This window comes from Dromiciops gliroides, chromosome 3, assembly GCF_019393635.1.
Source record: "Dromiciops gliroides isolate mDroGli1 chromosome 3, mDroGli1.pri, whole genome shotgun sequence".
NCBI classification, from domain to species: domain Eukaryota; kingdom Metazoa; phylum Chordata; class Mammalia; order Microbiotheria; family Microbiotheriidae; genus Dromiciops; species Dromiciops gliroides.
The window spans coordinates 542,721,860-542,737,565 of NC_057863.1; the positions used below are offsets into that span (position 1 = coordinate 542,721,860).

The 15,706-nt window shown below is 47.7% G+C and overlaps 1 protein-coding gene across 1 annotated transcript in view; it reads right to left on the bottom strand.

The window, feature by feature from the left end:
- The window catches only part of ARAP1 (ArfGAP with RhoGAP domain, ankyrin repeat and PH domain 1), a 116,177-nt gene that overhangs the window by 10,210 nt on the left and 90,261 nt on the right, over positions 1 to 15,706 (bottom strand). The window contains 6 exon segments of the mRNA XM_043994530.1: positions 4,430 to 4,462; positions 4,964 to 5,109; positions 5,413 to 5,526; positions 9,191 to 9,308; positions 10,429 to 10,497; positions 15,512 to 15,598. Of these exon segments, the coding sequence (XP_043850465.1) occupies positions 4,430 to 4,462; positions 4,964 to 5,109; positions 5,413 to 5,526; positions 9,191 to 9,308; positions 10,429 to 10,497; positions 15,512 to 15,598 (567 nt within the window).

Sequence of the window (15,706 nt, forward strand, 5' to 3'; positions counted from 1 at the left end):
AGCATGGGGATCAGAAAGCTTCCAGGAGCTTGGCTGGGGCCCTTGATTTGGGGCAAGTTTGGAAAACAGCAAAGTGTGAAAGGTGGGATGGAATCCAACCCCTCATTCCATCATTTTAAAGAGAGGGAAACAGAGGCCTGGAATGGGGTCAGGCAGGGGCAGAGCCTGTGAACTGGACCTGCTTTCTGATTCTTATTTAGCTCTTATTTAAGGCTATTATGTAGCCCCAGTGTTAAACAGAACACGGAGCACTTGGGTAGATACTACAGAGACAGATGCCGGCTCCATGATTAGGGGGAAAAAAAAAAGCTTTCTAAGAGTGACACCTGAGAGAGGCTGGGGAACATCAGTCAACTAACTCTGGCTTTTGGCCCCGGGCATAATACCAAGGTCCAGTCTGGTGATGCAGGGAGCTAACTTCTGAGGTCTGGGGGTGGTGGGGGGGACCTTCCTCAGCAGCTCCTTGGGAGCCCAGGAAAGGAGGAGGAGATAAGCAGGGAATCATGGGGGGCCAGGCAAAGAGGGGACTTATATAGACCCTTTGAGATGCAGGGAAGCCTTTTTTTTTCTTTCTGTCTTTGGACTTTTCATAGACTTGGGTTTATAGATCTGGAATCTCACAGGGAAGCTGGGAGGTCAGGTAGTCCAACCCCTTCATGTTAGAGACAGATAAGGAAACTGAGGCTCAGAGGGGTTAAGGGATTACCTCAAGGTCACACAGGCAGTAAGTAGCAGAGGCAGGATTTTAACTTAGGTCTTCCTCACTTCCCCCCCCCCCCACTCTTAACTAAGGGATGTGCTCCAGCTAGCTCAAGAGCCAATTGTTAAATTTTAAATTTTTTATATTTCAGCATGTTATTTACACCTTAGAAATGTACAAGTGATTTTACTGTGATTTCTAGACTTGAGAAAGTCATGGAGAAAATATTAATAATGCGGATTAAACTTTAAAAGTGTGTCACGCATACAGAGAGCCGGTTGTTAAATATTTATCAGCACCCCTTGGTTCTAATTCTGTTGCTCTTTCCATTATGCCTGAGCAAAACTGGGATCTATAACCCCCACCTCCTCAGCCCTGAGCTGACCTGTCTCCAAGCACCATGAATACTGCTGGCCAGACATCAAGGGAAGATGCTCCTTACTGCTCAGGGGTAGCTAGGCCCCATAAATGAATCAGCGCATTGTGCTCATGAGCTGCCTCCCTCCCCCAGGCCTTATCTTCCAACTCCTCCAGAATTTCACAGAATCTTAGGGTCCAGGACTCAGAATCATGGATTTGGAGTAGGAAGGTGACCTCAGAGAGCATATTTTCCAACCTCTTTCTTTTACAGATGAGGAAAGAGAAGTTCGGAGAGAAGTGACTCACCCAAGATCACACAGGGAGTAAAAGTAAAAAGTCAGGATTTTTCTAAGCTAGGTCATCTGACTCTTAAAAACCCAGCACTCCTGAAATGATCGTAATAATAGCAACCCACATCTCTATAAGCTTGCAAAAACACTCTGCTGGCTTATTGGAGTCTCACAATAGCACTATGAAGTAGGCAGGACAGGGATTATGATCCACTCTTACAGATGAGGAGAAAATGGAGGCCCAGAGAGGTGCTCATGAGTGCACAGATAAAGTGTCATCAAGGGTCTGAGCTCTGGTCTCTCCTGACTCCCAAATTTAGCCCTTACTCCACTTAGCCCAAGCTGCTAAATCAGAGACCCACAGAATCCTAGCTTCAAAAGAGAAGGTGGGAAAATGCAGGCCCCTGTCTTGTTTGGGCAGCTAGGCAGCACAGTGGATAGAGTTCTCGGCAAGTCACTAAACCCTGTTTGCTTCAGTTTCCTCATCTGTAAAATGAGCTGGAGCAGCACATGGCAGACAAGTCCAGTATCTTTGTCAAGAAAATCCCCAAATGGGGTCACAAAGAATCGGACATGATTGAAAAATGACTGAACTGTCTTCTCTGAAGGAGCGGAGAACTCTGGGTGTGGAACTGGGGAGACACTATGAGACATTATGGGTGTGTTGGCTAGCTTTCTGGTACTGGCCAAAACTGAAGTGTTTTTTTCTTTGTTCCAAGGGATGATGAGGGAAGAGGAGGGATATATTCAGAAGGGAGAATATAATATGATATTAAAAAAAGATAGAAATAAAAATCAATAACTTGAAAAACAATAATAATCCTAGGCTTTTAGAACCTGAGAACCGCAGAATCTTAAGCTGACAGAATTGGATTCTTGGCTCTCAGACCCAGAATGGAGCTCAGAGGTCATCTCCAGTCCAGCTTCCCACACACTGTGGGACTAGCCAAGACATGAGCATCCACAGATGTCGTCATCAGTAATAAACACTCTACAGAAACTAAAAAGGGCCGTGTGCTTTCTTAAGGGACTGCTTATACAAAAGGGGAAAGAGAGTAGCCTTGGTCCAGATGTGCTATTTGAAGCAGTCTACCTGGAAATGCTCAATTCAGCCTGGGCTGGCCTGACCCTTGGGAAGAAGAGAGGCTGTGGGGGAGGATGGGGCAGGGGGCAGGGGGCAGGGAGAGACATTCACATTTTGAGTTTTTCTTGAAGATGGGGCCAAGTCTGCCTCTGGGCCTCTGGGAAGCTGGACACACATTAGCAGCTGTGTACTTTTGTATGGGGATCGTGCTTGAGAGAAGGAAGCAAAGGGGAGTTGAAATGGGGACCATCCTTAGGGAAAAGGAGGGCAGGATAAGACTCAGGAACAGCAGCCCCCAAGAAGAGCACTGCCCAACTCTATTAGTGTAAGGGGCCTGGGACACCCCTGGAGGCCGGAAAGGGTTGCTTCAGGGCCACAGTAACTGACCTAGCTGGCTGCCTCTACATCAGATGGAAGCTGATTAAAAGGGAATAAAAAGGTAAGGCCGATGAGTAGTTCCGAGAGCCAGGCTGAAGTCAGATGTCTTGGGAAGGTGAACTGATGTTGCTACCTGGCCCCAGGAGCTCATAAGAGGCAGAAGCCAGGGTCACAAAGGCCAGGGAGCTCAGATGCGTTGGCCAAGGGAAGAGCGGCCGCTCCCCTCTTTAGGTCTCCAGAGAGAAAGATCTCAGAACAATGGAATGAGAGACTGAACGCCGATCACACAGAGCGGTCAGGCAGAGGCAAAGAATAACTTCCGAGAGGCCAGGAGACAGAAAACCAGGAAAGGCGAGGGAGCCTCCATCTCTGGAGGCCAGCAAGAATGAGAAGAGGCAGCCTGATGAATGAGAGAGCACCAGGAAGGGAGCCAGGAGAGCTGGGCCTTGGGGACAATGAGATGCCGAGAAGGGAAAGCTGGACACAGCCTCAGGAAGACCCGGGTTGGAATCCCAGATCTGACACTCTCTTAGGGACCCCCGGGCACTTACAAGCTGTGCTACCCTGGAGGAGCCATTTAAGTTGAGCCTCAATGACCTCGGCAATAAAATGGGAGTAATAATATCTCAGCATGGGGCAGCTAGGTGGCGCAGTGGATAAAGCACCGGCCCTGGATTCAGGAGGACCTGAGTTCAAATCCAACCTCAGACACTTAACACTTACTAGCTGTGGGACTCTAGATAAGTCACTTAAACCCAATTGCCTCACCAAAAATAATAATAATAATAATAATATCTTGGCATGTCTATAGTTTACACATATTTTATGTTCAGGACACATGGATCAGCTCTGTCTGTTTTCATGTAGGGACTGGGGAATTAGTGCTGAGGCATGACAGGTACAGAAGGAAGACCAGAGAGGCTCCCACTCCCTGGGACTGGGCCTTAGCATGCAAAAGGTTAGTTGGGACCCAGGCGTCTGAGCTTCCCCACAGGGAAGGAAGAACTAAGAGAAGCACCAGGCTAGGGGGAGGATGGGGGAAGGGAAAATGAAGGTAAGGTCATCAAATCCAAGAGTTATAAGGGCCCCAACCCTTCCTTTTACAGATGGAGAAAATGAAGCCTTGAGAAAGGGAGAGACTTGCCCAAGGTCACACAGCGGGTCTGTGGCAAAGCTGGGATTGGGGCCCAGCTGTCCTGACTCCCAAACTGGGGCTCCGTCCTCTCAACCTCAGCTGTCTGAAGGTAGGGAAGATGGAATCCAGGGGCCAAGGACAGCCACCTAATAGTCCCAGAGGTCCCAGAGGCTGAGAGACACGGCCTAGACAGATGCTGGGAGGATGATACAGGAAGGAAACAGAGGCAGCTGTGTCTGGAGCAGAACTTGGCACATATCCCTGACAGAAGCCCAGCTTCCCACTGAGCTGAGCTTCGTGTCCCTGAGAGGCAGCAGAGCCAGGAAGGAGGTGTGGGGAGAAGGAAGGAGGGAAAGGAGCCATGCCCATCATGCCATACCCGCACCCATCCCTGGCCCGACTCTTCCCCTCGGTGTGTAAGGCAGCAATGCTGCAGCAGCCGCCAGCCACTGGAGCTGGCCTGAGGCTTAGTCACTACTCACGTTCTCAAGGGCCCCACTGCGCTGCTTCAGGTTCTGTTTGACAGAGGATTGGGGGGTTATGGAAGCTGGGGGGGGGGTGCATCCCCACGATGGATATAGGTGCTAGTTTGAGTCAGGGGTATGTGGCAGGTTGCAGGTCAGAGGTAACTGTGCCTGTATTGATCACCATGAAGAATGTGCCCACCAACCCAGAGCACACATGAGCTGTGACAAAAGGCCCACCGGGATGACACAGGTATATGCCATGACCAAGCACAAGCAGCACATATGTGTACTGTGACGTGCACGCCATGAACTATGGATCTGAGGCCTGAGAAAGCAAAGACCCACGGCCCAGGGAGGGGGCCTGGCCCACGCCCTCAGGAGCTTTCAGAGGTCCATACTTTCTCTCAATAATACAGGGGAGTCAAAGGCACCAGGGAGACTCTATGAAACAGTAGCCTGGCCCTGACTAAGAAGGAACCAGGGCAGTGCATGGGTGTCTGAGTCCACAGGCTGGGGGCGAGGGGGAAGAGGAGTTGGCTCATCACTCACTCTGACTTCCTTGAAGAGCCTCAGGCAGCTGCTGTTGAGCATGAAGTAACGGTCGTGGAAGCTGCCTGTAGAGAGGCCCAGACCCAGGAGGCTTCGATCCTCACGGAACTTCATCATGCCATGCTTGGTGTCCCCCACCTTGCTGGCTGGGGAGGGAGGGCAGAAGGGATTGAAGGGAGAGGCTGTGTATCCCTCCCCTCCCCCCAAAACCAGTGCTCCCTGAGGGGAGAGCTATGACCCTGTCCCCACAAGAGCTGGGCCTTAGGGCAGGAACATGTCTCCCTCAGACTAGAAACTCCCAGGGGGCAAGGCTACATCTCTCCTCAGACGTGGTGGTTACTGAGGATGGGAACTATGTCTCTCCCTAAGATAGGAATTGGAACCCAGGTGCAGAACCTGGCCAACCCCTGGAGAGAAGGGAGATGGGAAGTAAGTAAAAGGCCTCTTACCTAGGTACATGAGCATGGCCTCCATGGCCAGGTACTTCTTCACTACCAGATGACTGTCAGTTCCCAGGCTGTGCAAGATGGGGAGCACCTTCTCAGTGTAGTGCAGGGGCCTCTCTGTGGAGAACAATGCCATCAATGCCAACATCACCAACATGGGACCAGTCATCTCCACCGCCACCACTGGCACTGTCACTATCATCTCCGTCTCCATCATGGTGGTCATCATTATTATCGCCATATCTTTGATCATCACTATTGCCTTCATCACCTCTACACCAATCATTGGCACCATCATTATCTTTTCCTCACCATCTCCAGCACCACCACCATCACAGGATTTATCATTATTGTAACCATATCTTTGATCCCTATTACTTTCATCATTTCCAATCAATCACCAGCAACAGTACCTTCATCACCAGTATCACTATCACCATCTCTATCAAGACAATCACCACCATGATCTCATGATCATCAGGCAACGGAATCACCATCACCTTCCTCATGTGAGGAAACCAAGGAACAACAGGAAGAAAGCCATGGTAGAGAGCATTTGGATGAGGGTCAAAGGGAACAGAAGTACTATCATCATGGGAGTATACTGCAGACCATCTAGACAGAAAGAGAGAAGAAATGAGGAGAGGGAAATAGATAATAGATCTGACATGGGGGTATGTATGATGTAGTGATGGGGAACTTTGACTACCCAGACATCTGTTGGAGTTCACTCTTTGCCAAAAAGTAGAGAAACTAATGAATTCTTGGCTTGCCTTAATGATAGTTTTATCCTTTGGAAGGTAGAGAAAGTAGGGGAAGGGGAACTGTTATTTTGGATCTAATTATAACCAAATAGATGGTGCTAGTTGCTGAAGAAGAAACCACAGAAATCTTGGAGGAAGTAACTACTTTGTGGGAGAGGTCATGAGAGAGACAAACTTGGCTTAATTTGTATATCCAGCCTAGATTTGGGGGGAGCAGATTTCAAAATCAGAAAAAGGAGAGGTAGGATGCCATGGTCTAATATCATCTAAAGAAAGGTGGCCGATGGAGGAAAAAACTTACAAATTCAATTCTAACTTGGACAAAAAGAGAAAAAATAGGAAGTTATGTAAACAACAACAGGAATGGTTCCCACTTGCTGATGTAGGCACTTTCCTTGTAACAGTGCTGTGAGGTAGAGAGACTGATTTGGGGTGACAGTATCAAACCCCAGAACACAGAAGAAATTCCTAAATGAGATTTACAATCACTCAAAAGATTTCACCCTAATGATCTCAAGATCAAGTGAATGAAGGAGGTGGATGAATAACCCAAAGAGCCAATCTATCAATACATATATCTTATATAGACACTGCAGTTGGGTGATTAATTGGGTCCAGGATTGATGAGAAGGAAGAGAATAGGATGGATGGCATATTGGAAACTCTATAACTTTTCCCACAGTCCCAAGCTACCCCCTAAAACAAAACAAAACAAAACAAAAAAATCCTCTTTTTAACACCAATTTTAACCCTCTTCTAGTGATGCAATATGGCTTCAAGTCATGGTGCACCACAATCTACAAACACTTCAAATTGCAGGACATTCAAAGCACAGTGGGAAGATGCATGGTGGGCATAAGTAGGCTGGCAGCACATTTCCAATAATAATTTGTGCATGCAAGAGACTGTGTAAGAGATATCCAGGAAACTGATGCATAGTGAAGTCAGTGGAGCCAGGAAGACAATATCCACAATGAGTGCAACTATGTAAATGGAAAGAAGCACCACCACAAAAACAATCGAAGTCCAGTGTTGTGAAACTGATGAACAGTGAAGAAATATGAGAAGACACCTTCCCCCACCCCTCTGCAGCGACCCATGAGGGTGCAATGATGCATGTGCCCAGTGTTTGTGGTGTGTCAATCTGTCTTGCTGAGTTTCTTTTTTTTCCTTCTTCCTCTTTTTCCTTTTTTTTTTTTTAAATTTTAAAGAATTTTTCAAAAAATTCTTTGTTACAGAGGAAGGCTCTATGAGAGGGAGGGGGAGGGATCCAGGGGGAAATCTAGGTGATGTACAAACAAGAGATACCCAGGAGATACATGATAAGAAAGGGAAGTGAGCCAGTCACCTAGCAAACTTAAGAGAGATGTCCCGAGCCCTACTCAGGTAACCTTGCAATGTTAGAAAGATCTGGAGAAGGAGTTCTAAATGTCTTTTTTTGGGGGGTCATAGATCCCCTTGATAGCCTGGTGACTCTTTCTCGTAATAATGTTTTTAATTACACAAAAGAAAACATGTAGGATTACAAAGAAAACTAATTATATTGAAATAAAGATGTAATTCTTTTCCCATCTAAACTTATGGCCCCCTTGAAATCAATCCAGGACCCCTTGAAGGGTCTCCGGCCTAGAGAGGAAGGCCTCTAGCATGCCATGTGAGTCCTGCGTGCAAAATTTATGGGAAATACAGAAAAGAACAGCACAGGATAAGAAGGTGCCGACAGCTTGTGATTTGCAGCATCTAAAAGGGAAGGCGGTGGATCTCCCCAGGGAGGTGCTCACATAGAGAATGAATGGCACCTCTAGGAGAAGTTGTGGGAAGGACTTCTGTTCAATTATAGCTTAGATGGTGTCACCTTAGAAGTCCCTTGCAACTCTGAGATCTGGGATAACCATCACCACATATCATCACCACTTTCTTCCCCGCCAGGCTCCATGGTCACTGTCACGTACATCACCATGATTACCACAGCTCCCACCCTAGGACACGGTGGTAGGCTCCCGGGTGTCGACAGCCCTCATCCCATCACCATCACGATGCTGTAGAACCCCTTAAGTTATGACTGCCATAATGCATTTTATAGTGTGCACTTTGTAATTTCTACAACCTTTCTTAAGATTTACATAAGGTTGTATGAGTTATATAAGATTACTTTTTGGAATTTTATAACTTACAGGTGTCATCCTTCTTCTGGGAAAGATAAGGAAATATATACATACATACACATATGTATATGCAGCTATATTAAGAATTGAGGCCTCCCCCACCCCTTGAGAATCCTTATGTATCCTTCCCCTCCTCTATACAATCTGAGTTAACATTCATACATAGAGTCCCCAGGGGAAAAGCTATAAGTACTTCCATCAAAGGGCCTTTGATCCTCACTTGAAAGAATGACCTGAGGCCATCTTCCTGGCAATAGCCAGGCAATTTTGAGACAGATTTCCCAGGGAAGCCTCATGCCCATATTAACTGGTTAATCTCCTGTATAGCTAGATAATTTGGGGGAGGGCAGGGCAATTGGGGTTAAGTGACTTGCCCAGGGTTACACAGCTAGCAAGTGTCAAATGTCTGAGGCTGGGTTTGAACTCAGGTCCTCCTGACTCCAGGGCCGGTGCTTTATCCACTGCGCCACCTAGCTGCCCCATAGCTAGGTAATTTTAATTCCTTTTGACTTTCTTTTGCTGTCACTCCTAAAATCAGATGAGAAGCTCTTCCCTTCTCCCCAAGTATAACTCTGAATAAGGACTAAATTCATCCCAGTTGGTCTCAGTGTACCTGGGGTCATAGATAAAGTACTCCACCTCTGTCCCCTTTGTTAGCCAACTCTGAGTATACTGAGGAACATTCCAATTTCATATTCTCATCCCTCTCAAACAATTACTGTGCTCAACGATCTCAAAGTTCAGATATGGAAACAGATAACAAGTAATATCTTGCATATCATTCTCAACAGAATCTAGCATGAATCTCTGCACATGCTAGTCTACTCCATCCAAATTCCAAAGGCCACTTACCTGCCTCTTCCCTCTCATTGACTTCAAAACAGGTCCAATAGTCCTTATCCTTTACCCTCACATTCCTACGATCGAGGATCTCTATGGTGAGCTCCTGGGCTGTCATGGAAGCTGGGATCTGAGGGGAAGAGGCATAAAGTCAAGATATGACCCTTCTTTCCTAATCCCAGAAGACCACTGTCCCCAAAAGCCTGAGCCATGAGAGAAAGCCTAAATTCACCAGGACCCCAGACTTCAGTCCAGGTGCACCCCCCAGCAATGTACAGTGGAAAGAAGATTGGATTTGTATTTCAAAGTCTTGGATTCAAATCCTGCCTCAGAAATTTACCAGCTGTGTGACTTCTCTTGGTCTTAGTTTCTTTATCTATAAAATGAGGGAGTTGGCCAACTAGATGACCCATAAAGCTCTTTCCTGCTTTAAATCTATGAACCTATCACTGTAGGAGCTCTGGATTTGACTGGGTCAGCCAGGGCCACCTTACTCCACCTTTATAAGGCCAGCCTCTCTAAGCTCCCTTCAGACATCAATTATGTGTGAGGCCTGGGAGTTGGAAGGGCAGGATTTGAGGTCCTTTTCTCACATCAACTTCCTGCTGATAAGCCATTTTTCTTTTCTGAGCCTTAGTTTCTCCATCACCAAAATGATAATATTTTTGCCACCTAGTGCATAGGGTGGCTGTGCATTTTGAACCTTAAAGTGCTAGAGAAAAGGGAGTCACTCTTATTGCTAGCTGTATGACATGGGACAAGTTCACACCAAAAAATGGAAATGTTCAACCTTGCACCATCTACCACCTCACAGATCTATTTTGAGGAAAACACTGTGTAAACAAGGCTATCGTTGCTATGATCATCTCTTTTTTTTGGGAGGGGGCAATGGGGGTTAAGTGACTTGCCCAGGGTCACATAGCTAGTAAGTGTCAAGTGTCTGGGGCCAGGTTTGAACTCAGGTACTCCTGAATCCAGGGCCAGTGCTTTATCCACTGCGCCACCTAGCTGCCACCTATGATCATCTCTTTAACTCCATCCAGAGCCTGGTTCTATGAATGGCCTGCATCAGCTGTGAAAGTCACTCAGATCAGCCTTAGAAAACCCCAGTGCTGGGCTCCCTGGAAGACAGACCTAACAGGGAGGCACCAAGTGTCCTGTTTGTTAGGCTCTGTGTTAACAGCACCAAGGACAGCTCCATGAGCAGAAGCCAAGACTGAGCACTGGGGTTCCTGAATCCGAGGCCTCACCTTAACATGCTGTTCTGTCTCCGTTGCCTTCTTTTCCAGGTATACAGTGCAGATGAAATCTCCAGCATGCTGCAGAGGGGAGAAGAGAGGGAGTCAGAGAGGGTGAAAGGGGAAGAACAGTGACAGAAGCCTCACCTAAACACTGGCAGCTTCCTTCTTCTACCCTCTGAAACATATGGAGCAATCTTAGAAGGCTGAGCATATCGTAGTTAGTGTTTAGGATAGAGATTCAGGAAGACCTAGCTTCAAATCCTGCCTAAATTCCTTAATCTCCCTGTGCCTCGGTTTCCTCATTTACAGAATAAAGGAGGCTGAACTCGGTGACCTCTAAGGTTCCTTCTTGCTCTAAAATCTATGATCTTCAACTGTGATAGACTTAGCTCTTCTCAGCAATACAATGATCCAAGACAATTCCAAAGAACTCATGTTGGAAAATGTTCTCCACATCCAGAAAAAAGAACTGTGGATTCTGAATGCAGATTGAACCATATCTACTTTTGTTTTTCTTTTTTGAGGTTTTTCCCTTTTGCTCTGATTCTTCTTTCACAGCATGACTAATGCAGAAACATGTTTAATGTGATTGCACATGTATAACCTATATTGGATTGCTTTCTTTCTTGGGGAGGGGGGAGTGAACGGAGGGAGAGAAATATGAAACTAAAAATCTGATGAAAACAAATGTAACTAGAAAATAATAAGATACTTTTATGATTTAAAAAAAATCTATGATCTTGTGACCTCTAGGATCTCCCCCACATCACTCATCCCCTAAACTACCCCTCCTAGGAACTGCTTTCTCTAAGGAGAGAGTTCTGTCTGGAGTTGGGGACAGGGAGGCAAGTCAATATGAGGAGAAATAAAAGACGTGGCCATGGAAGACAAAGACTACAGCTGAGGTGAGATGAAAAAAGGGGATCTGGTGGAGGTGGGCTGGGGGCCAAGGGCAAAGGATTAGGGATGATGGAATAAAAAGGACCCAACTAGGGGCAGCTAGGTGGTGCTGTGGATAAAGCACCGGCCCTGGATTCAGGAGGACCTGAGCTCAAATCCAACCTCAGACACTTGACACTTACTAGCTGTGTGACCCTGGGCAAGTCACTTAACCCCAATTGCCTCACCAAAAAAAAAGGACCTACTCATTGCCAAGTAGACAGAATATGACAAGAGATTCTTCTCTCCCTGCTGTGGTGTGTGCTGGCATGAGTTAGCCAGGGTACAGCTGGGATTAGATCACTTCTGAGGGCCCACTCTAGCTCTGACTGTTGGGGAATCTCTAGCCCCTAGGTCCAGACAAGAGGAATTAACTTGTCGAGGTTCTTAGAATCACTGAATGGGAAGTTGCTGTAAATCTGGCCACCCCCCTAGGGAGGATGAAATGAATCCAATTCAGTGAGGGAACAAACAGGGGACCCCAAAGGAGCTGCATGTTGCAGGAAAGGAGCGCTAAACATGGGGGCAGGTAGCCTAGGCTTGAGTCTATGCTCTGCCACTAATTAGCCTTAGGAAGGTCACCAATTCTCTAAGTTTCAGTTTCCTCTTCTGTGAAATAGGAATGGCTATTCTTGTCCTAGGCAGTTATGTGGCACAGTGGGTAGTGTCAGGCCTGACTTCTTCCTGAGTGTCTTCCTGACTCATCTTCCTGTTCAAATCTAGCCTCAGACACTTCCTAGCTGTGGGACTCTGAGCAAGTCACTTATAACCTCTAACTGCCACAGTTTTCTCAACTGTAAAATGGGACTAGGAGGCAGCTAGGTGGCAGAGTGGATAAAGCACTAGCCCTGGATTCAGGAGGACCTGAGTTCCAAATGGTTTGATCTTTTCAAAGCCCAAAGCCTGGCCCGTAGCAGCTGCTATAGAAATGCTATCATGGGGGGCGGCTAGGTGGCGCAGTGGATAAGGCACCAGCCCTGGCTGGATTCAGGAGTTTCTGAGTTCAAATCCGGCCTCAGACACTTGACACTTACTAGCTGTGTGACCTTGGGCAAGTCACTTAACCCCCATTGCCCCACAAAAAAAAAGAAAGAAAGAAATGCTATCATCACTACTGTTATTATTTATTCTGGCCTCCTTTATCTTCTGCCTTTGATGCCTGAATGCAGTCACTACCTCATCTCTACCTGCTGACATCCTCTCCTCCCAGCACGGCCTCAAGATGCCTTCTAGAAAGCTCCCGGCTGAAAGTCATTTCTCCAGCCTCAGAACTTCCAAAAGCCCTCCCTTTCTTTTGGTTTTCCACTGACCTTTCTAAGGATCCCAGCACTTAGCACAAAGCCCGGCCCATAGAAACTGCTTACAAAAGCTTGCAGGCTGATTCACAGGCCCTTATGACACTCTCCTGTGCGTCACAGTTATATCACATGTGCACGTGGCTTATCTGCTCCCTCCTAAGTTCCCTCTGAGAAGGACGGGTCATTTTTCATCTTTCTATCTCTACGATCTCTGACCTTCTGACCCCGAGGACCTCTCCCAAGCCACTCATTCCTGGACTATGTGTTTTGGGAAATGCTTCTTCTGGGGGTGGTCTGTCTGGGATTGAGCAGGTTGCGGGGTGGGCGGGGGGGAAGGAATTGGGAAAAGTTGAGCAGAGACACTAGTCAATGTGAAAGGAAAATGGGGATGTGGCCATGGAGGGCAAAGGAAGAGTCTAGCTGAGGAGGGGAGAGAAGGGGGTCTGAACTTAAGCAGGAGGGTCTGGGGGCGGTGGGCAAAGGAATGGCAGCATGTGTCCCCAGCGTAGCGAGCAAAGGGGCACTTTCCCAGGGGCAGGAGCAGGTTGCCTAATGTCCCCTGCCTCCCACAGCTGTTGCTAAACCTCCCCCTCTCCCCCACCCTGTCCCCTAGCAGCACCCAGCTTGGATTCAAAGGCCTGCCATATGGGAGGGTAATCAGACTGGTCCTACATTTCTGCAGAGAGCACAGCTGAGGAGCAGTCAGGGAAAAGTGCAGAGAGGCAGGTGTAAGGCACAGAGCATCCAAGTTGTAAACAATCTCCTAATCATCAAAGCTATCCCATGCTGGAAGGGTCTTGGGGCAAGTAGTGAGTTCCCCATCCCTACCAGTCTTCATGACTGCTTGATGGTGGAAAGCACACAGATGGGCTTGAGTTCAAATCCTGTGACAATGACCAGCTATGTGACCAAGGGTCAATAACAACCTCTGCTCAGCCTGTTTCCTCGTTGGTAAAGGGGGAATAATACCTGTGTGGTAAAATAATGGAATTTGGCAGACACCCAGGGGTCCTACCTGAATTTGGGATACTATTTGGGAAACCGGCTAGGGATGATTGGAGATGGGCCACACCTGGCCTGCCCTGAGTGACGTATGCTGCTGATGTCAGCAGGGGAACCACTCTCTACATCCAGCTTGAAGGACCTTCCTTTTGGGGGAGGGAGAGTAAAAGTAGAAAAGAGACTGCTCGCTGAGGGGAGCTCATCTTTCCTGTTGGTGAGCTTCCAGGAGCAGATTGCTGAGAGGGAACACAGCTGTTTCCTATTGAAACTACGGCCCCCAGGTGGTGAGTTAATAAAAACAAGTCCGGCTCTTTGAATTAGCTGAGCTGGAAGCAAGTTAGGGGATTGTGTCGGTCTTTGCTAGAGCCAGGGAGCTTATCCATTTTTCTTTTTCCTTATTCCCTTGTCATTGGCTTAATTAATTTCACCTTTGCTGTGTATTTTATTCCCATTAATAAAACCTGATTTGTTTGTGGAAAAAAGGCTGTTAAGCTCTTTTCTTATTGGCCTGGGAGAAATAACTAAAAAAGGGAGTTTGGAGGGGAGGGAGCTTTGGACCTAGAGGTCCCTCATTATTTTCTGAACCCCAATATTACAGTGAGCCACCCAATTAACTCTCCCCATATTAAATTTGGCCCCTATACCTGTGTTGCCCGTCTCACAGTGTGGTTGTGAGGAGAGACATGAATTGTTATCACTATGATGCTGCTGGAGGAGGGGTCCCTCTTTGGGCAGGCAGGCTGGAGGGGCCACCCTCTGGGGTTGCAATCCTGTGACACCCCCCCCTTCCAGGTTCCTGACAGAGCTAAGGTTCTGGGCTCTAGGGATCCTATGACACCTGGGAGGCTCTGTGGCCTCTCTATGGGAACCAGAGGATGGATCCCAGGCTCCGCTGAGCCCCTCTGCCTCTCAGCTCCTGAAAATGTGGCTCTACCTGTTCCCAGAGGCATCAGGGGTGCTGGCCTCCCAGGCAGGAGACCTGAGAGCACCGCTGCTTTTACACCGCTCACTCCCATTCCAGCCTTTCTAGGTTGGCCCCTGATGCCCGCCCCACCTTCCCTCTGACACCTTCCCCCACCATTTACACTGCTTTTGAGTATTTTGTCTGTACATAGTTGTTTGCACACAACCAGCTTGAGAGCAGGGATCTTGCTTCTGCCTTTCTTTGTAATTCCACCTGGGGAAAATAAGGGACACAGTGCATAAGAGTGTCAGGCCTGGAGTCTAGAAGACTTATCTTCCTGAGTTCAAATCTGAGCTCAGACACTTACTAGCTCTGTGACCCTCGGTGAGTCACTAAGCCCTGTTTGCCTCAATTTCCTCATCTGTAAACTGAGCTGGAGAAGGAAATGACAAACAACCGCAGTATCTTTACCAAGAAAACCCCAAATGGGGTCACAGAGAGTCAAATACAATGGAAAAACAGCTAAACAACAACACAAAAGTATCCCCAGCACTTGGTCCAGTGCCTGGCCCACAGTAAGCATTTAATAAATGCCTGTTGACTGTCAATTGACTGGTAGACTTGAAGGCAGGGTCTGTTTTTCTTTTGGTCCTTATATAGCCCCTATCCCTAGCTAAGCATAGTGCCTGGCACACAGTAAACACTTCATAAATGCCTGTTAACCAAGTGAAGAAGTGAAAGAACTTGAGCAACTGAAGGGGCAGGGGAAGGGAGAAAGCACAGCTATGGACTGGTGGCAGATGTCTAGAGACAGAAGGGGATCTCCTTCCCAGTCGTTTAGAGGCAATGAAGAAAGGCCCTGTCAGGGAGAAAGACAAAGCGGCAAAAGCCAAGGAAGACTGGAGCTTGGCTGGAGTGACTGGGCTGCCTGGAGCTCTGCGTGCCTTACCTGTGTTCCACTGGCTGAGCCTGCCACTCTCATCTTGACGATGGCTGTGACCTCCTCTCGCTGCTTCCTTAGCTCCTCCTCATCCACCTGTGGGGAGAGGAGAGGGAACAAAGAACGTGGGGGAAAGAAGGAGATGTTGCCTATGATGGGAGCAGGTGGTTGGTCTAGCTACCTTCTCCCCAATTCCCCACCAGA